Here is a 23,183-nt window from a genome sequence, read left to right on the forward strand (position 1 = left end):
TCAAGTTTTAAGTCCCTATGACCACCCCTCTCCAACCTGCATTTATCTTCTCTCTAGGCTGTCTTTTCAAAATACTGGAAAAATGCTCCTCACATCATTCCATATTCTTCTTAATCTACTTTTTATGGCATGCAGAACTTTATGCCCCTTTTCTCACAAAGCATTTCTTTCAAAATATGGTCTGTATGTATTTTGAAACTCAAAAAGTATTTATTATTTTCTTTATTCTTTTTAACAATCTCTCCTAGGGGCACTTAAAGTACCCTAGTTACTTCCTAGGTTGGGGACAATGGTAGGATAGCATAAAATATTAGGAGAGAGGAATAAGTTTATATCTCAAAATATAGTCTCATTATACTCATATGTCTCCTTGCAAATTTCTCAAGAGAAAACAGAGTCTCGCCAGGCGCGGCGGCTCACACCTATAATCCCAGCACTTCGGGAGGCCGAGGCGGGTGGATCACCTGATGTCAGGAGTTTTAGACCAGCCTGGTCAACATGGTGAAACCCCCTCTCTACCAAAAATGCAAAAAAATTAGCCGGGTGTGGTGGTGGGCATCTGTAATCCCAGCTACTTGGGAGGCTGAGGCAGGAGAATCGCTTGAACCTGAGAAATAGCGGTTGCAGTGAGCCGAGACCACACCACTGCACTCCAGCCTGGGCAACAAGAACAAAACTCTGCAAAAAAAAAAAAAAGAAAAAAGAAAGAGAGAAAGAAAGAAAGGAAGAAAGAGAAAGAAAGAAAACAATGTCTTATATATCACTTGAATTCCCAGTTGCACATTGCTCATGAATTTATATTAGGCCAAGTCTGCATGGCCATGCTCTACAATTAAATAAAATGATAAATGTGAATAGTGCTGCAATGAACATACATGTGCATGTATCTTTGTAATAGAATGATTTATATTCCTTTGGGTATATACCCAGCAATGGTATTGCTGAGTCAAATGGTATTTCTGGTTCTAGATCTTGAGACACGGAATCAACCCAAATGCCCATCAATAATCGACTAGATAAAGAAAATGTGGTACATATACACCATGGAATACAATGCAGTTACAAAAAGGAACAAGATCATGTCCTTTGCAGGGACATGGATGGAGCTGGAAGCCATTATCTTCAGCAAACTAACGCAGGAACAGAAAACCAAACACTGCATGTTCTCACTTATAAGTGAGAGCTGAACAATGAGAACACATGGACAAAGGAGGGAAACAACACACACTGGGGCCTGTCAGGGTGTGGGGTGGGGGAAGGGAGAGCATTAGGAAAAATAGCTAATGCATGCTGGGCTTAATAACTAGGTGATGGATTGATAGGCACAGCAAGCCACCATGGCACACGTTCACCTGTGTAACAAACCTGCACATCCTGCACATGTACCCCAGAACTTAAAATTAAAGTTAAAATTAATTTTTAAATGATAAATGTGAAAACAACATACTGCCTACATTCAACATATTCAATAAATCATTATTGAAACCAAGCCCCAAAATTTTAAGCATCATTTCCAAATTTACCTCTTCATCAAAAGGGATAACAATTTCAGTGTGTATAGACCTCAAGTCTTTTTTTTTTTTTTTTTTTTTGAGACGGAGTCTCGCGCTGTCACCCAGGCTGGAGTGCAGTGGTGTGATCTCGCCTCACGGCAACATCTGCCTCCCAGGTTCAAGCAATTCTCCTGTCTCAGCCTCCCCAGTAGCTGGGATTACAGGCGCCGGCCACCACACCTGGCTAATTTTTGTATTTTTAGTAGAGACAGGGTTTCACCTTGTTGGTTAGGCTGGTCTAAAACTCCTGACCTCAGGCGATCCACCCTCCTCGGCCTCCCAAAGTGCTGGGATTACAGGCATGAGCCACCACACCCGGCTAGAGCTCAAGTCTTGAGTGAAGTATACTTTCTTAACATTCAGAGTATTAAAAAAATTTAATTAGGAGGTCATTAGGCTGAAACAACTCCGGCACCTTGGGTCCCCTACTAGTAAACCAAAACCTAACTCATTGTCAACAGTAAAATGAAACTTAAGCTTAATCCATCGGAAACCACCAACTAACCTCTAACTAGGAACTTTCCACTTTAACCAATCAAATATTTTCTTTGACTTGCTTCCACAAACACCTTATAAAAGTTTTCCCATCAAACCTCCTTGATGGAGTCCTGGACTGCTTAAGGTCTGGTGCTTCCCAATTCATGAATCTCTGCCTGCACAAATAAATTCTTCCAAATTTTAATGTGCCTAAGTTTATCTTTCAACAAAAGCAACGAAATTTTACAAAAGTTAAAAACTAAAACTGAAATTTTCCACAAGAAAATATTGGGGCAGGGGAGGTAAATTAAACTGGGCTATGTAGCTAGAGCCAAAACCAAATTAAACATGGCCTAATGAGAACCAGGCAGAAGCCTAAGAGAAATCTCGTACACCCTTTTCACCCTGGCATTTCTTTGCTTAGAGTCCATCAGAGTCTGTACTGAAAGGGATGAAATGTGAACACATTTACTAAAGAAATTGCTGTGCTTTCTCACGTAATGATATAGGCTCCATGCATGGTTAGTGATATTGAGAATGATGCGTATGAGAACCAGGAAAAAAAGAGATAAGGATTGCTAAAAGAAAGAGAAACTGCAAATGTGAGTGGATTTCTGTGAACTCAATAATTTTTGAAAGCTATATGAGAGACTGAAAAGGACAATAAAATATTAAAGTTGACCAGGCACGGTGGCTCACATCTGTAATCTCAGCACTTTGGGAGGCTGAGGCGTGCAGATCACCTGACGTCAAGAGTTGGAGACCAGCCTGGCCAACATGGTGAAACTTCATCTCTACTAAAAATACAAAAAAAAATTAGCTGGGAGGGTGGCGCGTGCCTGCAGTCCCAGCTACCCGGAGAGGCTGAGGCAGGGGAATTGCTTGAACCCTGGAGGTGGAGGTTGTAGTGAGTGAAGATTGCACCACTGCACTCCAGCCTGAGCAACAGAGGGAGACTCCATCTCAAAAAAAAAAAAAAAAAAAAAAAAAAATTAAAGTTGATATTACTGCTCAACTTCAAATCCATCTCTCTCATAAGATTGATTCACAAGAATAAGCAGAGGCTTTATTTATTTATTTATTTATTGAGATGGAGGCTCACTCTGTTACCCAGCTGGAGTGCATTGGGGTCACTGCAACCTACGCCCCACAGGTTCAAGCGATTCTCCTGCCTCAGCCTCCCAAGTAGCTGGGATTACAGGCACCTGCCACCAGGCCCAGCTAATCTTTGTATTTTTAGTGGAGGCGGGGGTTTCACCATCTTGGCCAGGCTTGTCTTGAACTCCTGACCTCGTGATCCACCCGTCTCAGCCTCCCAAAGTGAGGGGATTACAGGCGTGAGCCACCCGGCCCGGCCCTCGAGGTTTTATTTTAAATGTAAACATTTCAAAGACTACAGCATGACCTTGAACATCATCTCTTTAAAAGAAAACAAGCTGTGAGAAGCTAAAAGCTTGTGATTTTAATGAGGGTTAACGATGATAATGTAAAGGTTCTTCGCATATAATAGTCCATTTATTACAACAGCTCATGCTTGTCTGCTGAGCCACCTGTTTCATATCCAAGACACAGTAAGCATATTTCAGTAGAAAGTCTCAAGTTACTCTAAGACATTCTAAATTTGGCTCAGTGTTATCATCTTACACAATGAGCCAAAATTCAAATGTATGGATCGCTTCTCTCCCGATCAGACTTACGCCAACTGTCAAAGGAAACCAGAGAAAATTGGGTGAAGAATGGTTTCCACATTATCCCGGAGCTAACATTAAAGATAGCCTATTCCAGCTGGGCGCGGTGGCTCACGCCTGTAATCCCAGCAATTTGGGAGGCCGAGGCGGGCAGATCACGAGGTCAGGAGATTGAAACCATCCTGGCTAACATGGTGAAACCCCGTCTCTACTAAAAATACAAAAAATTAGCTGGGCGAGGTGGCGGGCGCCTGTAGTGCCAGCTACTCGGGAGGCTGAGGCAGGAGAATGGCGTGAACCCAGCGGGGCGGAGCCTGCAGTGAGCCGAGATCAAGCCACTGCACTCCAGCCTGGGCGACAGCGAGACTCCGTCTCAAAAAAAATAAAAAATAAAAAACAAAAGATAGCCTATTCCAAAATCAGGTCAAAGACATAATTATTCTGTTAACAAAACACAGAAACACAGAACAATTTTAAGGAGCAAGAGAACACGTTAATATGTTCTGAAATTCCCACTAGCATAATTGACCAAAACAATTCTAAAATTCCCCAAATTTTAATTCACATTAATTACAAATGACAAACACAATTAATATAAACTGTAATGGTCTAAACTAATTTGACTCAGCATGCAATGCACTGTTGGCAAGGTCAGGCTTTTATGCTCAATTACTGCTCATTCATCCTGATTTTAAAGAAACTGTTTTGTTTTGTGAGAAGGAACAATGACCCCACTATCCTAAGAACAATTAACCAATGTGAAAAGTTAGACAACAATCCAGTGGTATGGGCTGTGGAGGGGGGCACTGCATTTAGTTAAAATCTAAGAACACACAAGTAAACACCAAAGACTACTTGTGAATTGATTCTGTTTATCACAAACCAGTAAAACTTTCTCTGTAGCAGTTTGTGACTGAGTTGCATGTACGAAAGCATCAGGAGTGTGGTCAGCACAAGAAAAATCTATTCCCTAGGAATAATGACAATGATGGGTGGTGGTAGAAGTAGCAAATAACCAAAATGGTCATTGGCGGTGGCATGACACAGAGCAACACTCATGACACTGAGGGTCTAGACATTGAACCTTGCTGTTTTAAGATCTGAAAAAAATTAGGGGTGATCCTTTTTGGAGGCAGACCCTTTCTGATTGTCTTGTGTTGGAATGAAGGAAAAGTTCAGTATACCAAGAGACAAAAACAGGCTGAAAAAGGTTTTTACTATCCCTTATTGTCAATTAAAAACAAAAAAACTGCAGCAGCAAATATCATCCAGGCATATCTAACCTGCTGCTACCTTCTGCCTTAAAGTGGGAGTTTTTAGTTATCCAATTGGCCCAGAACCCCAGAACTGTGCAGTTTGTTCGTTCTTAGGGAAGATACAGAAGAGATATCTGCTACCTGCACCAGCAGAGCTGGGTGACCATTCCAAAGGAGGGAAATGTTCTAACCTCTGTTACTGCTTTCCTCAGAGCAGAAACTGTGGGCCAGCAGTGCTATCTAGTCAACAGCTTTCTTACTGAACCCATGACAATGAGGAATAGGTGTGTTTGTTTCTTAAAAAATATATATTAAAAAGTAAAACACAAAAATTAAGTAAGAAAGCATAATTTTTAGATAAATGCTTACTTTTCACAGACAATGAAAAGAGCAGTAGCAGATACATTTTCTGTATCTTCCCTAGGGACAAACAAACTGAGCAGTTCTGGGGCTCTGGACCAATTGGATAACTAAATGTGTGAATGTACTCTTCCTTGATTTTCCCAAGTACACAGTCTGTATTCTGGATAGTGCAGCAGTGTCCATTACATATATAATCCCTATAAAAACTCTGTGCAATTGACATTGTTATGACATTCACACTCACCAGTATGTGAAACTTTTTTAACTGCAAATGTCAGAATCCCAGTAAAAATTAACTGGGAAAAAAAAAAATCCAGTAATTCACATTTCTGCAAACAAACCAAATGTCCATCAACTGATAAGTGGATAAAGAAAACATAGTATATCCATCCAATGAAATATTATTCAGCCACAAAAAGGAAGAATGTAGTGATATATACTATAACACGAATGAACCTTGCAAACAACCACCACCTTTTTATCCTCATTGCTATAATTCAACATTTGATCCATTGGTCCCACCATTTCTCACTATTCATCAACTTTCTCTTGGCTTCATGTCCACAGCGCCTTGTCTAGCCTAGATTTCATGGTCCCCTCCTTATTTTTTATTTTTTATTTTTTATTTTTTTATTTTTTATTTTTATTTTATTTTATTTATTTATTATTATTATTATTTTTATTGATCATTCTTGGGTGTTTCTCGCAGAGGGGGATTTGGCAGGGTCATAGGACAATAGTGGAGGGAAGGTCAGCAGATAAACAAGTGAACAAAGGTCTCTGGTTTTCCTAGGCAGAGGACCCTGCGGCCTTCCGCAGTGTTTGTGTCCCTGGGTACTTGAGATTAGGGAGTGGTGATGACTCTTAACGAGCCTGCTGCCTTCAAGCATCTGTTTAACAAAGCACATCTTGCACCGCCCTTAATCCATTTAACCCTGAGTGGACACAGCACATGTTTCAGAGAGCACAGGGTTGGGGGTAAGGCCATAGATCAACAGGATCCCAAGGCAGAAGAATTTTTCTGAGTACAGAACAAAATGAAAAGTCTCCCATGTCTACCTCTTTCTACACAGACACGGCAACCATCCGATTTCTCAGTCTTTTCCCCACCTTTCCCCCTTTTCTATTCTACAAAACCGCCATTGTCTTCATGGCCCGTTCTCAATGAGCTGTTGGGTACACCACCCAGACGGGGTGCTGGCCGGGCAGAGGAGCTCCTCACTTCCCAGTAGGGGCGGCCGGGCAGAGGCGCCCCTCACCTCCCGGACGGGGTGGCTGGCCAGGCGGGGGGCTGACCCCCCCTACCTCCCTCCCGGACGGGGTGGCTGCCAGGCGGAGACGCTCCTCACTTCCCAGACGGGGCGGCTGCCGGGCGGAGGGGCTCCTCACTTCTCAGACGGGGTCCCCTCCTTATAATCACTCTTCTGCAAACATCCACAACTCCTTTGCCCCTCTCTCCCTCAGTCATCCTTGCCTAGTGTAATAGTCAGCTTGGGCTGCCATAACAAAATACCATAAACTGGGTGACTTAAACAACAGAAATGTATTTTCTCACAGTTCTGGAAACTAGCAGTCCCAGATCAAGGTCTGGCAGAGTCTGTCCTTGGAAGAGGCTCTCTTCCTGGCTTGTAGATGGCTGCCTTTTCACAGTCCTCACGTGATGAGGAGAGAGGGAAAGCCCGAAAGCTCTCCGGTGTCTCTTATAAGGAAACTAATCCTATCAGAGCTCCTCCCTCAAGATTTCATTAAACTTAATTACTGCCTTACTCCAAACGCAGCAACATTGGGGGTTAGAGCTTCAACATACAAATTTTTTTTTTTGTTTTTTTTTTTTTTTAGACAAAGTTTCGCTCTGTCACCCAGGCTGGAGTACAGTCACTCAATCTTGGCTCACTGCAAACTCCACCTCCTGGCCTCAGCCTCCTGTGTAGCTGGGATTACAGGCATACGCCACCTCAGCCAGCTAACTTTTTTGTATTTTTAATAGAGACAGGGTTTCGCCATGTTGGCCAGGCTGGTCTCAAACTCCTGGCCTCAAGTGATCCTCCTGCCTCAGCCTCCCAAAGTGCTGGGATTACAGGCGTGAGCCACCGTGCTGGCTGAGCTTCAGCATATGAATTTGAAGGGTGGAGGGACACAATTAGTTCATAGCACCTAGAAAACCCCAACCCCAGATGAATCCTACCATTTGCTTTTTCCATGCCTGCACCAAACAGGTACAATTTGCTAGAAAAAAAAGTCACCCAACTGAACAGACTGGTTTCTCTTGAAATTCATGATCACAAACTTCAAAGGCCATGTAGCAAGGCACCACTGTCCAGCAATCCCACTGTGTTTCTTGAATAGACTTACTCTTGCATCCCCCAAAATCACTTCCTCCCTTAACTTCACATACCTTCTTTCCCCCCTTACTCTCAGCTGCTCCCCTTGCCTCAAAATTCACTAGAGACTGAAGCCAAATAAATTTTTCCCATCCTCCCTTAAGCAAATCTTCTAATTCACCTGCATCTGGCTGGGCACAGTGGCTCATGCCTGTAATCCCACTACTTTGAGAGGCAGGTGCATCACCTAAGGTCGGGAGTTCGAGAACAGCCTGGCCAACATGGTGAAACCCCATCTTTACTAAAAATACAAAAAAAAAAAAAAAAAAATTAGCTGGGTGTGGTGGCACACACCTGTAATCCCAACTACTAGAGAGACTGAGGCAGGAGACTAGCTTGAATCCAGGAGGTGGAGGTTGCAGTGAGCCGAGATCGTGTCACTGCACTCCAGCCTGCGCAACAGAATGACACTCTGTCAAAAAAAAAAGAAAGGAAGGAAGGAAGAAAGAAAGGAAAGAAGGGAGGGAGAGAGGGAAGGAAACTAATTCACCTGCATCCGTTCTCAGCCTTACACTCTCTGCCATCCCAATGAAAGAAATTTTCCTCCTCCTCTGTGTATAACCGGATGTTGAATGAGCGCTTTTCCCGTGGTTTCAGAATTTGAGTTAAGGCTCTAAAACTGAAAACAATGAGTAATAATTGCCCCAACACTCTATAAAATCTAAGATAGCAGAATTAGTCCATAATTATTAACTCCTATCACTCATTCCAGCCAAAAAGCAGAATAGTAGAAATTTGGAACACAGATTGATGAGAGGCATTGAGGTAGAGAGTTGCCAGCCTAGTTAGAAATGATGTGACATTTTTCTCCCCTCTCTGTGGAGGAAGTCAGAGTCCCTCTTCCCTATCTTACCCTCCAAACTAAGCAATGGGAGCCCAAGAGAACCACAGTAGAGAATGAGGAAAAGATTGGCATCTCCCTCTCCAACTAGACATTTATTAAGCTGTACAATAGTCCTGTGCTATCATGAGTTAGAAGCCAAGCCCAGGCCCAGGAAGAGAGTTATCAGGAAGTCTTGCCATATGCCCCCTAGAGCTAGACTAAGCCTTAATAGAGTTTAAATCCATTTTTTGATGTTTGATTCCTGATCATTTTTAACGCTCACCACTTTCTCTTCCCCTTGTGGCCCACATCTGGGCAAGCTGATAAGAAAGCTCAGGTGCTCCCTCCTTTGGCACTCATGGGAGATTCTAACCACAGAAGCCTCTGCCTACCCATACGCAGGGACCGTCACCCCACCCCACCCAATTACGAGAAGAAAAACTCCAAGCCAATCTCCTTTTCCTACTCTCTCAAGTCACCTTTAGACCAGCTTGTGAAGCCTGTCCTGCTCTCCCCAAAAAGCCTCATTATGAAAGAAATACACCTGGCCGGGCGCAGTGGCTCACGCCTGTAATCCTAACACTTTGGGAGGCCAAGGCAGGCAGATTGCTTGAGCTCAGGAGTTCAAGACCATCCTGGGCTACATGGTGAAACCCCGTCTCTAATAAAATACAAAGAATTAGCCAGGCGTGGTGGCATGCGCCTGTAGTCCCAGCTACTCGGGAGGCTGAGGCAGAAGAATTGCTTGAACCCAAGAGGCAGAGGTTGCAGTGAGCTGAGATAATGCCACTACACTCCAGCCTGGGTGACAGAGCCAGACTCCGTCTCAAAAAAAAAAAAGAATACACCTTTTCACACCCTTTTGATGTGTGTGTATGACATCATCAGTCTTGACATCGAATTAGAATGTTGGGTGAGGGTCTATCCTGCTATTGCAAAGTGGCCATACCAGGAACATTTAAGAATATGGACACTAGTGCCTGCTTCCCACAGAGAATTTGGAAGACAGAGGCTACCTGAAGCCACCAGAAATGGCAGAGCAAGAATAGAGATCAATAGTTCAAACAAGCTATAATTTTACCTATCTGGGGGACAAGGATGTATGAGTTTGTGGTCCAAAAGAACCCAAGAAATCCATTTTGAAGGTACTTCACCTAAGAGAGCTAAGAGCCAAGACAAGAGGATCTCAGCAGTAAGAAGCTGTGCAATAGGGCCAGGCGCAGTGGCTCCTGCCTGTAATCCCAGCACTTTGGGAGGCCAAGGTGGGTGGATCACCTAAGGTCAGGAGTTCCAAGACCAGCCTGACCAACATGGAGAAACCCCATCTCTACTAAAAATACAAAATTAGCCAGGAGTGGTGGCATGCACCTGTAATCCCAGCTACTGGGGAGGCTGAGGCAGGAGAATCACTTGAACCCAGGAGGCAGAGGTTACTGTGAGCCAAGATCGCACCACTGCACTCCAGCCTGGGCAACAAGAGCAAAACTCCATCTCAAAAAAAAAAGCTGTACAAGTACAGTAGACTACCAGGAGCAGAGGCTGGGAGAGTCACAAAAGATGACCCAGAGAGTGCTCACACTGGGAAACGGCGTTAGTTTGGCAGTCCTAGCAGAGGTCACCCATGTAACCCATACCTATAACCCATATCATGGCCAGATTTTAGATGTCTGTAGTAATGGTAGAAATGAAAAACATCCAGTGTTGGTCAAAGAAGAATTCCATCGGCTCCAGAAATTGAATTATTTCATTCCTTCCTCTATTCTATTATCCTATGTCCCAATCCTGGAAGAGGCATAAGAATTATGGAAGCAGGAGGAAGAAAAAAAAACCAAAAACTTGGGAATGAACAAATTAGACTCTTTCTTCACCTCCCTGAGTAGTAGAGAGGAGAGAGAGGCCTGTGCTTCTGCTTAAGCTTTGAGAGGCCTGTGGCTTCTGCTTAAGCTGTAGAAATCTGGAAAGAGCACCCCACTCTTAGAGCAACAAAAACAATCACAACAGTAACAACAACAAAGCCAGACCATCGGAAAATTCACAACTCTTCTTGAGCGCATCAGAGAGCTGAAGAGACAGAACAACCTACTAACCGGAAATCTTAGGAAAGACGGGCACCTGCAAAGAGAGCTGGGGCATGAGCTCTTGCCACCTGGAGCAGTCACCACCAAACACTGGCAAGAAGAATAATTCAACCAAATACTTTAATTGCTAAAACCTGAGTATGGGTTATTACTGTGCACTGAATTGTGTCTCTCCACAATTCATATTTTGAAGCCCTAATCCCCAATATGATAATGTTTGGAGATGGAGCCTTTGGGAGGTAATTAGGTTTAGATGAAGGTGTGAGGGTATCTTCATACAGGGATTAATACCCTTATAAGAAGAGACCGGGGAACTTGCTCACGTTTTCTCTCTCTCCCTTCCTTCCCCTTCCTTCCTTCCTCCCTCCTTCCCTCTCTCTCCTTCTTCCCTGCTCTCTCTTTCCCCCTCCCTCTCTGCCTCTCTCTCTCCCCTATAACCCTACTCTCTCTTTCCTTGTAAGGACACAGAGAAAGTGACTAACTATAAGCCAGAAGAGGACCCCTATCAGGAACTGGATTGGCCAGCCCCTTGATCTTAGACTTCCCAGCCTCCAGAAGTATAAGAAATACATTTCTGGGCCAGGCGCGGTGGCTCACGCCTGTAATCCCAGCACTTTGGAAGTCCGAGGCGTGCGGATCACAAGGTCAAGAGTTCGAGACCACCCTGACCAACATGGTAAAACCCCATCTCTACTAAAATACAAAAATTAGCCCAGCGTGGTGGCGTGCACCTGTAATCCCAGCTTACTCAAGAGGCTGAGGCAGGAGAACCACTTGAACCCGGGAGGCAGAGGTTGCAGTGAGCCGAGATCACTCCACTGCACTCCAGCCTGGGCAACAGAGCAAGACTCTGTCTCAAAAAGAGAAAGAAAGAAATACATTTCTGTTGTTTAAGCCAAACAGTCTATGGCCTTCTGGCTCAAGCTGACTAAGACAGCTGCCCAGAGAATATAGAACCCCTGGGGACCATAGACACAAGAGGAATTTGCAATCACTCAAAAGCTTGTCTCCATGGACCTCACTGGGCCTTACAAAAAAGACTCAGGTAAGAGCAAGAATCCCGAGAGTGTCCCTCATGGTGTAGGCCTGGGGAAGGGGGACACAGTCACTGTGAGAAAGGCAGAACCCTCACTGGATGCTTCTTCCCCGTCTCTCCAAAGGAATAGAAGCCTTAGGTGCTGTGGGAAGGCAACAAACACCATTAGCCTAAGACATTGTGAAAAGCAGCCAGGCACACTGGAGCATGCCTGTAGTACCAGCTACACCAGAGGCTGAGGTGGGAGCACCCCTTGAGCCCAGGAATTTGAATCCAGCCTGGGCAACATAGTGAGACCCCCCTCCCCCAAAAGAGAGAGAAAAAGAAGGAAGAAAGGGAAGGTGGGAGGGTGGCAGAGAAGAGGGAAAAGAAAGGAGAAAGGTGAGGGAAGGGGAGGGGAGAGAGGGGAGGGGAGGGGGAGGGGATAGGAGGGGGAAGGCTGAGGGGAGGGGGAGGGGAGGGGGAGGGGAGGGGGAGGGGACGGGAGGGGAGCGGAGGGGAAAAAAAGAAAAAGCTGTGCAAACTGATTGCAGCTCAGGGAAGAAACAAAACAAGACTCTCTACCCCTGGGGAAGGGACAGAGGGAATGCTGGGCTCAGAATGACATCTGGGATGGGGGTATGAACACAGAGAACGCCACCAGCACCCAAGACCCTGAGACATAGTGCCTGCCTGATACTGAGGGTTAATCAGAACAACAGACAGCACAAGCCCCTGACTTCCCACCTCCAGGCTAACAAGCTGCTAGTGACAACTAACAATGACTTCCTGCTAGGAGAGAGTATGGAGAGGCGTCTCCGAGGTGTCTCTGAGGTGGCAAGGGAAGCAGGAAACAGATTGCATACTCATGTAAATTCTGAAGAGAATTTTAGGAAAGTATTAGTTACAGAGTGGCAGGCAGATTCCAGGACTAAGAAGAGTGCTGCAGCACTGAGGCATTAGCACCCATGGGGAAGTGTTAATGCCGGAGCAGCAAGGAGGAGAAGCAGTAGAATTGGAGTGAGAGCTGGAAGTGGGCAAGGAGGGCCTGCCCAGTAGGAGCCACAGTGGCAGAGAAATACAGCCACTGCCTTGCCATAATGAATTATGGCTTCCTAATTTTTAGTGTATCTCTCCTCTTGTATCTCCTGCTGGTACTTCCCATTGGCTGATCCAACCAATAGCCAGAGGGCCAGGGAGTTGGGGTGTTGCAATCCATAATGATCAGTTCCCTGGGGCACAGAGCAAAGCCAAGGAAGTTAGAGAACGGATGGATGGGAGCAAATGGAAAATACTAGCATAATACATTCTCACGCTCCTCCTGCGTCAACACAACACTGGCTCCAACTTCATAGCCATGCAGCCTCTCCCTCCTCAGGGTTCAGACCAGGCCCTCTTCTCTTTTCTCTCTACTCACTCTCTCTCTAATCTCTACTCCCACAGTGATTACTTTTATATTTACATTAGCCTAGTCCTCTCCTCTGCGTCCTGCACTCAGATCCAAATATCTGCTGACAGCTATGCTCTGGTGTCTCAGACATTGCATTTCTGACCCATCTGAGCCTATTAATGGTCTTAATTCTTCTCTCTCTGTATCCAATTCATCAGCAAGTCTGATCAATTCCACCTCTAAAATATATTACAATCTGCCCATCCTTTCTTCTTGTCACCCCTGCCACCACATCAGTCCATGCCACCACATTAGTCCAAATCACAACATTTCTCTCTTGTCCTCCTCTGATCCATTCTAGACCTGGCAGCCAGAGGGGACCAACTTAAAATGTACACTAGATCCTGCTACTTCCCTGTTTAAACTTTCCGCTGTTTTCCCAAACCCCGTGCTATGCTCTGCCTTCCTCTTCTACTTCGTACCCACCTGCTTACTACTCTCCTGCTTACTACTGTCTAGTGACACTGGCTTTTCCACATCCTCAGAGAAGCCAAATTCTCTCCTGACTCAGGGCACCCCTCCTGCTACAAGTCACTGCTCCCACCTGGCCCCCGTGTTTCAGAAGGTGTCTTCTTCTCGTCCTTCGGATTGGCTAAAATATCTCCTCAGGAATGCATTCCCTGGCCACTGTTTTTGAAGTTTGTTCTCTCTCCATCCCATTATTCTCTTTTTACCTAGTTTATTTCCTTCTTAGTATTAACCACATTACAATTTATCTGTTTATGTTTGATTGTGTTTTTGTCAGTCTCTCGTTAGAATGCAAGCTCCATAAACCACATTCTAATTTATCTGTTTATATGTTTGATTGGGTTTTTGTCAGTCTCTCGCTAGAATGCAAGCTCCATAAAGCAAGGATTATGCCCTATGGCTCTCTTGACATCTCTATGGTCTCAAGCCTAGCACAGACCCTGGCATAATGTAAGTATTCAATAAATATTAGAGCACCTTATCATGCTTTCCATGTGCCAGGGACTATCCTTAGTTTCATAAAAATAAGACTGCCTTAAGTCTGCATAACAACCCTGGGAGGTAGGTATTTACTATCATTCCCATTTACAAAAGAGGAAACTGAGGCATAGAAAGGGTAAGTATCTTATCAAGAGTCACATGTTTAGGAGGGGAAAGAGGTAAGATTCAAACCCAGGCAATCTGATGCCAGAGCCAGCACTTTTAACCACTATGCAATACCTATTCCCACATTCACTTGCACAGATGAATTAATAACTACATAAATACATTAATAAAGTGGAAGGACAGACATAGATTGTATGCATAAGTCTGCCTAGGGAAGTAAAGAGGATAGTACTGAAGACTAAGTTTGTTTGATTGATGCATGTGAGGAGTGTGTGCCAAGCACAGAGAATCATACCTGTAAAGCCACAGACACAGGAGAAGTATTGCAAGGGAACAAGCAGTTCAGTTTACTTGGAGTATAAAGTGAAAAGAGGAAGGGAAGGAAATAGGGTAGTAAGAAAAAGTTGATGAGGCCAATAGGAAAGGAAAAGCTTATAGTCTATACAAAGCAGTTTAAATTTTATCCTTAAAGATTTAGGAAGCCACTGAAAAAATTTAATCAGGATGGAGACACAATTCTATTTGTGATTGAGAAAGAAGATCCTTCTGGTAGTGGTGTAGCACAGACTTTCTTAAAGTTGAGTAGGCTACATTCTTTCAAGAGAAGAATTTTTTCCTGAACACTTCAGGGTCTGCTGATACTTTTAATTATAATGTTACTATATAACAAAATATAACTTCCATATTGTTACAGCTTTTAGTCATAAAAGCAATATAAATGTATACCCTGTCTAAACTAAACTACAAACTAAATTAAAATATAGTTAAAGGGCCGGGCTCTGTGGCTCACGCCTGTAATCCCAGCATTTTGTGAGGCCAAGGCAGGCAGATCACCTGAGGTTGGGAGTTGGAGATCAGCCTGGCCAACATGGTGAAACCCCGTCTCTATTAAAAGTACAAAAATTAGCTGGGCGCGGTGGCGCGTGTCTGTAGTCCCAGCTACTTGGGAGGCTGAGGCAGGAGAATTGCTTGAACCCAGGAGGTGGAGGTTGCAGTGAGCCAAGATTGTGCCACTGCACTCCAGCTTGGGCAACAGAGCAAGACTCCATCTCAAAAAAAAAAAAAAAGTAGTTAAGCATAATTTAATGCAATGGTGTTTTACTTAACGTAGTTGCTTATTCAGAACATGCAGTGGTATTAACTGTTTTGATGCAGGTTCATCAGAGTTTGAAGAAAAGGGAAAAGGAGATCTGAGAAGTTGCTGGTGGATTTAAGTTGGATCATTTTTCATGTCCTTCAGCAGTCATAGGTAAATAAATCCCTTTTAAATTATATTTTGGCTGTTGAACTACACTTGTCATAACTCTACTTCCAGAATAACATCTCAGACTGAACCTCATGGATTATAGCTTCAGTAGTAACAACTACAAGAATTTAAACTTTTTATATTTTTCTTTCTACGCTAATTTAAAAATGCTTAATATAAACATTTAAACGTATTCTGTATCATCTATATCTTCATAACAAAGCTCTGCTACAAGATTTTAGTGCCTACATTTGCTTTTGAGTTTACTACCCAATTACTACTATTTGAATTATATCAGATTTGTGTGAGGAAATGGGGGTGGAGGATTCTTAATAGGTAAATGCTGCTTTCCATCACTTCTGGCTGGATGAAAGCTGACCGATTCAAGGAGTTCAAGGAGTTCTGAAGAAGAGAAAAATGTTCAGAATACCTGGAAACTGGAGGAAGAATTAAGAAAAGTCTGGATAAGCCTGGGCGCGGTGGCTCATGCCTGTAATCCCAGCACTTTGGGAGGCCGTGGCGGGTGGATTGCCTGAGGTCAGGAGTTCAAGACCAACCTGGCCAACATGATGAAACCCCATCTCTACTAAAAATCCAAAAAATTAGCCAGGCATGGTGGCAGGCACCTGTAATCCCAGCTATTTGGGAGGGCTGAGGAAGGGGAATCACTTGAACCCCGGAGGCGGAGGTTGCAGTGAGCTGAGATCACGCCACTGCACTCTAGCCTGGGCAACAAGAGCAAAACTCTGTCTTGAAAAAAACGAAAAGGCTGGATGAAAGCTAAATTTACCATTTATTGAGTGTTGACAATGTGCTAGGTACTATTATATCATCTGACACTTTTAATCCTTACAAAAACCCTATTAGATTCATATTACTATCTGTTTTTATGGGGAAACTGAGGCTCAGAGAGCTAGAGTCACACAACTGGTAATTAACAGAGACAAGATTGGAACCAGCTGGGACTAACTCCAAGTCTATGCTCTAAACTATTAGGCAATACTGCCCAAATGAAAATGATTACACAGTACTTAAGTATATTACCAAAAAGATGATTTTGTATTCTTACTCTATAAATCAAAAGTCATGTTCAATTGTGGCAAGTAGGTTTTCTGAGACATTTATCTTCATCAGAGATTTCAATAGATTGATTGGTCTTGAAAACTCTGTGGCAACTCAAGGTAAAGTAAAAGGGAGGAGACGCAAAAACTGCTTTAACACTAAAAATCTGTAAACAAAGTTAATGGTAATCCCTCTATTGGAATGGAAATCCCAAATCAGTAATAATAGCTCATGAAAGCAACGTGTCAGAAAACTGCTTTGCCAGCAAATCATTTGTCTGTTTAGAGCTCATCATTCTTTTTTCTTTTTTAAATCATCACGGATCAACATTTTTAATTCTTTTATATTTTTTTATTTTTTTAGATGGAGTCTCGGTCTGGAGTGCAGTGGCGCGATCTCGGCTCACTGCAACCTCCGCCTCCTGGATTCAAGCGATTCTCATGCCTCAGCCTCTGGAGTAGCTGGGATTACAGGCACGCGCCACCACACCGAGCTAATTTTTGTATTTTTAGTAGAGACGCGGTTTCAGCATGTTGGCCAGGATGCCCTGGGTCTCCTGACCTCGTGATCCACCCGCCTCTGCCTCCCAGCGTGCTGGGATTACAGGCATGAGCCACTGCGCCCGGACTTTTTTTTTTTTTTTTTTTTTGAGACCGAGTTTCACTCTTGTTGCAATGACGCGATCTCGGCTCACTGCAACCTCCGCCTCCCGGGTTCAAGCGATTCCCCTGCCTCAGCCTCCCGAGTAGCTGGGATTACAGGCATAAGCCACCATGCCCGGCTAATTTTGTATTTTTAGTAGAGACGGGGTTTCTCCGTGTTGGTCAGGCTGGTCTCGAACTCAGGTGATCCGCCCGCCTCGGCCTCCCAAAGTGCTGGGATTACAGGCGTGAGCCACCGCGTCCAGCCAACGTTTTTAATTCTTAAAACTGTGTTTGAATGAGTGTTGGGTTTTTGTTGTTTGGTTTTCTTTGGGGTAAGGCGGTTATCACCTTACACAAAAAATTTACATCATAATATGAAAATGCCCATTGGCTCATTCAAGGAAAAATATAAAGAATTTCTAACAGAATGGATTAATGGGGTGGAAGAAATTTATCCACTCTCTAAAAATTTTTCAAATCCCAAAAACTTTTTTTTTTCATTTTACAAAATATTTACTTCAAACAGTAGCTGGCATTTTGCCTTTAAGAGTTCGACCAAAAGGGACAGAAATATAAATAGCTAATTATTAGCAATGGAAATGAAAATGAATCAGAAGTGACAATAAAGATTTCTAAAATTACAAGTCGATGAAAAATGAATTTACTGTAAATTGGTTAACACAAATCGCTGTAGTAACATATCTGCTATGTGAAATTTTTAAAATAAAAACCAGGGTGGAGAAGGGGAGAAGGAGATCTCTTTCCAAGGCCCACCACCCAAATTCTAATTCTTAGTTCACAGAGCCAAATAATAATAATGTGTTGTTCTATGACTTCTAGTATTAAAAGTAAATATAAATTTACTCTGCATATTAAACATTTACATTATTCTAGGACTTCTCCTTTAAATTACGATAGTACACGCACAAAAACCTTATTTATCTAATTGCCTTTCGTTGGCACATAAAGACAAAGATCGTTTGCAACATAATCGCATTCTGATAGGTTTGACCCTCTCTAGTCTTCGTAGAAGGTGGCCAAGGTTTCCGTTACCCCGGCGTCCCTCGGGCACGGCGGAAACGAAACTCCATCAAGCTCCGCCCCACGGTCTGCGGAGTGAGCCAATCAGGGCACAGCCTGCGTTGACCGCGTGCCGGGTGTCATGGCGGCCTGCAGGTACTGCTGCTCGTGCCTCCGGCTCCGGCCCCTGAGCGATGGTCCTTTCCTTCTGCCAGGGCGGGATCGGGCACTCACCCAGTTGCAAGTGCGAGCACTATGGAGTAGCGCAGGGTCTCGAGCTGTGGCCGTGGACTTAGGCAACAGGTAAGGAGTGACGTGCGTTCACTGTATTGTCATAAGGTGTCTTGTCCAGCCAGCTTGAGCGTATTCATCTCCCAGGGTAGAAACCCGGTATCCCAGGTCTATTTAATCTCTCCTTACCCTAAACCTAAATTCCAAATTTCCCTTTCCGGGTTTGGAATGTGTCTCCTCGGACCCTCCTTCCCGCGCTATGTCGTTCCCTCTGTTGGTGTGTGCCGGGCTTCTTTGCTCCATCCGACTCTGTCCGTCCACCTGACTTCCGATCTCTTTACTTTCCGGGACCACTGGGCTCTTAAGTGGGAAACATTCCACCTAGGAATAACTAGTTGACGTGGGTGAGACGAGGCCCCCCGGGATGCTGGCCTGGACCCTGGAAGCTGGGGCTCTGATGCCCCTCGAGCTGGGACACAGACCTCAGCAGAGGCTTCGGGTGGCTAGTGCACCACGGGTCCCCCACGTCCCACTCCTCGGGCTCCTTCAGCCTCCTCTTCACCAGGAGCCTACCTTGTAGAAGTTGAACACCAGGTCCAGTTCACAGACATTGTGGAAATATTCGTTTAAGACCTGGGAGAGGAAGGCAGAGATGGTAAGAGATGGGCAGGGAGAGAGCCACACACGCACAGAGATGGGAACAAGGTCATCAGAAAGAGACAGCAAAAAAAAGAGACCAAGAGGGAGGCAGGGGAGAGAGAGAGACAGTGACAGGGAGAGAGGCAAGGAGACACACAGAGAGAAACAAAAGCAAAGATGAGTGCAAAGAGATGGCAAAAGGTCAGGCGCTCACACCTGTAATCCCAGCACTTTGGGAGGCTAAGACGGAAGGATGACTTGAAGTTAGGAGTACAAGATATCATGTCATCCAATCTAATTGATTGCCTAAAGTGTCACCACTATGACCCTGGGTTAGGAGGAAAAGGAAAAGTCAGTTTTTTGAACGCCAGTTATATGATCCTCGCAATCTTTTTAAACCTGTCGTAAAGGCACTATTACCCTCATTTTATAGTTAAGACTACAGAGGCTCAAAAAAGGTTAGATAACTTTCTAAGAGTCTATAAAAAAGTTAGTATTATGGGACTAGGTGGTTTTTGAATTTCTGTTTTTTGCTTACAAAGCCCATACTTTTTTTTAGGGGACCTTTTTTAAAAAAAAAGTTTGCTTTAATCGTTCTTAGAATAAATGGAATTGCTAATGCAAACTTCATATATCTAAATTTTTTACGTGTACTTTGAAAAAATTTGGACCCCAGTTCATACAAAAAGCAAAAAAATCATTTTGAATCCAGGTCTCGCACTCTAACTTTGATAAGTAATTGACATTGAACAGGTTAATTCACCATTTCCTTGTGCGAAGTGTGGTGAGTGGATTCCATCAAGGGTCTGCAAACTTTTCTATAAAGGACCAGATAATATATATATTAGGCTTTTTGGGGTACACACTGTGTGTATGTGTTTACAAACCCTTTAGAAATATTTTAAAAAACGGCCGAGCACAGTGGCTAACACCTGTAATCCGAGCACTTTGGGAGGCTGAGGTGGGTGGATCTCCTGAGGTCAGGAGTTCGAGACCAGCCTGGCTACAATGGTGAAACCCCGTCTTTACTAAAAATACAAAATTAGCTGGGCGTGGTGGCAAGCACCTGTAATTCCATTTACCTGCGAGGCTGAGGCAGGAGAATCGGTTGAATCCAGGAGGCAGAGGTTGCAGTGGCAGAGATCGTGCCATTGCACTCCAGCCTGGGTGACAAGAGTGAAACTCTTGTCTCAAAAAAAAAATATATATATATATAAACATTTTTAATTGAAGAGTAATATAGAAATAGGCCACGAGCTGTAGTTTGGTCGCCCCTAGACTAGGTTTTCTCTAAGGCTTATTCCACTCCCAGCATTCATTAATTCTGATTTTTGAGGGAAGAGGACATCTCTTCCATTCTTCAAGGACTACACATGCTTCAAAGAAATGCCCAGAACATTTCATTCAACAGACACGTACTGTGAGATAGACATTAGATACTGAAAACAAAATGCAGCTGCTGCCCTCCATATTTTCCATAAATAATCTACTTTGACTCTTTCATTTATTAATCAACCTGTTCCTCTTTTGTAGGTAGTTCTTTTTAAACTCGTGTCATGTGTTGAAATAACTAGACTCATAAAATATCATACCTGCTGGATAAATTCTTTCATTTTTGTCTTGTTTGCCATTGGCAACATTTATTGAGTGACTACTATGTACCAGGCACATTATATTTGTTATCATATATATTCTTTACTGCATTCTGGAAGATTATATAATTATTGTAGGTGTTTTTCAGATAGTATATTTAATGCTCACAGTAACCTTGGAGGCAGGTGTTTAATTTTCATTTCAGCAAGCTTTTATTGAGCATCTACTATGTATTAAATCACTGAGGATATTCAACAGAATATACCACAGTGGGCAAAATGCTAAGGCAGTAGCCCCATTAGTAGAGTAGAACTGTAGCTTTCACAGTTTTTCTTCCCTGTGTTTTGGGCTCACTTCTGTCTAGTTAAAGATCCTCCACTCCCCTTCACAGAGATCACTTAGGTATTCAGAATTTACGTTGGTAGACAGAATGCCAGTTCCTGGTAAGTTTTGAGAAGTACTGGTGGCATGTTACTCAGGGTTAAACAAAATTTCAAGATGTCAAATTTACATTTGCTTCATGAAACCATTACTTAATACTGATTTCAGCTATAGGTTGTTGCAGGTCTGTGATACTACACAGTGTGACTGGTTTTGAGTATCTCGTTCCTTCCATCTACTCAACATATTAATCCAGCATCAGCCTCCTCTCTGTGCCTCATTCCCATTAGTCACAGGAGACCCATTTTATTGTAGGCTTTCATCATTATAACATCTGTGTTGAATAAATAGAAACCCAACTAGAATTTCTCAAATATTCCCTGATTTAAAAAAAAAACTAATATTTCAGAGTCAAGAATTTGATACTACAAAATCATTGTATTTATTAACATATATTAAATGTACATACTTTGTTCTGACTTTCAAACTTAACAAAATGAGTCTAACTGAATAGATAAATATGCTTTTCATTAACTCAGGCTTCTGGCAAAGGTATTTAACAGGTGAAAATATTAAGGGTTGTTCCTTCATCTCTTTGGTATGTGAAAGACAGAATAATCTTACTTGGGGTAGGGCATTGGGCCTGTCTACATGCTTGTGTTTGGTTTGTGCATTTTCAGCACCAGACTATGATAGAATGTTGCCGAAGCTGAGTTCATGTGACACAACATCTTTCTCTGTATCTTCAGGGGTCACTGACTTGGTTTCATCTCAAAACACCTTTTGATGAATCTTGAGCTCTTTGACAAGTTTTGCTGGTCTGTTTCAAGACATCAGTAATCTCTTTTTGCATTCTCTGCTGAAACTAGGGAATAAGGCTAATAGTGCTGCATGTTTCATGTATATAAGACACCTTTATTAAGATATAATTCACATACCATACAGTTCATTTAAAGTGTACAACTCGTCTGGGAGCAGTGGCTTATATTTGTAATCCTAGCACTTTGAGAGGCCAAGGCAGGAGGATTGCTTGAGTCCAGGAGTTTGAGACCAGCCTGGGTAACATAGTGAGACCTCATCTCTACAAAAAATTTAAAAATTAGCCCAGCGTGGTGGTGCACACCTGTATTTCGAGCTACTCGGGAGGCTGAGATGGGAGGATCACTTGAGCCTGGGAGGTCAAGGCTGAGATGAGCTGAGATGGCACCACGGCACTCCAGCCTGGGCAACAGAGCAAGACCCTATCTCAAAATAAGTAAATACAGATAAATAAAGTGTACAGTTCAATGGATATTAGTATATTCAAAGTTTTGCAGCCATTACCACCATCAATTTTAGAACACTTCTATCACCCTAAAAAGAAATTCATTAGTAGTAGTCACTTAGCGTTTCTCCCCAGCCCCAGGCAACCACTAATCTACTTTCCATCGCTGTGGATTTGCCTATTATGAACATTTCTTACATGGAAACATAGTCTTTGGTGACTGTCTTCTTTCACTTAACATAATGTTGTCAGGGTTTATCCATGTTGTGACATGTATTAGTACTTTGTTCCTTTTTATTGCTGAATAATAATCAGTTGTATGGATTATACCACATTTAGCTTATCCATTCATCAGTTGATGGACATTTGGGTTGTTTCCATTTGGGAACTATTATGAATAATGCTACAAGGAACATTCATAACAGCTGTCAAGTGGTATTCATTGTGATTTGGATTTGGATTTCCCTGATAGTTAATGATATTGAGCATATTTTTATGTACTTACTGGCCATTTGTATGTCTTTTTTGGAGACATGGCTATTCAAATCCTTTGCCAAGTTTTAAAATTCAGTTGTCTTTATTGTTGAATTGTAAGCATTCTTTAAATATTCTAGATATTAACACAAGTCCCTTATCAGATACATGGTTTGCAAATATTTTTCTCTTAATCTATGGTGTTTCTTTTACTTTCTTAATTAAAGTTTTAAATTTTGATGAAATCAGCTTACCTATTTTTTTGTTTTGTCATTTATGCTTTTGATGTCATATTTGAGACTGTGTGGCCCAAGTCTCTGAAGATTTACTCCTGTGTTTTGTTTCTAAAACTTTTATTGTTTTAGCTCTTACGTTTGGGTCTAGGATCCATTTTGACTTAATTTATGAAGATTCATTCTTTTTTGCCTCCAGTTGTCCACTATTGCCTCAAAAGGCTACTCTTTCCTCATT

The 23,183-nt window shown here is 43.0% G+C and overlaps 1 protein-coding gene across 6 annotated transcripts in view; it reads left to right on the top strand.

Moving 5' to 3' along the window:
• The first annotated feature begins 18,035 nt into the window (after positions 1-18,035).
• Positions 18,036-23,183, top strand: part of PNPT1 (polyribonucleotide nucleotidyltransferase 1) — a 56,491-nt gene continuing 51,343 nt past the window's right edge. For 2 of the 6 annotated variants that reach the window (XM_009442488.5, XM_024354358.3), the window contains exon 1: positions 18,036-18,433. In XM_009442488.5, coding sequence (XP_009440763.1) covers positions 18,273-18,433 — 161 coding nt within the window. In that variant the 5' untranslated portion in view covers positions 18,036-18,272. The remainder of the gene's footprint in view (positions 18,434-23,183) is intronic. The other 4 variants (XM_016948559.4, XM_063789073.1, XM_009442490.5 and 1 more) reach the window with 3 other exon arrangements.

This window comes from Pan troglodytes, chromosome 12, assembly GCF_028858775.2.
Source record: "Pan troglodytes isolate AG18354 chromosome 12, NHGRI_mPanTro3-v2.0_pri, whole genome shotgun sequence".
NCBI lineage: Eukaryota > Metazoa > Chordata > Mammalia > Primates > Hominidae > Pan > Pan troglodytes.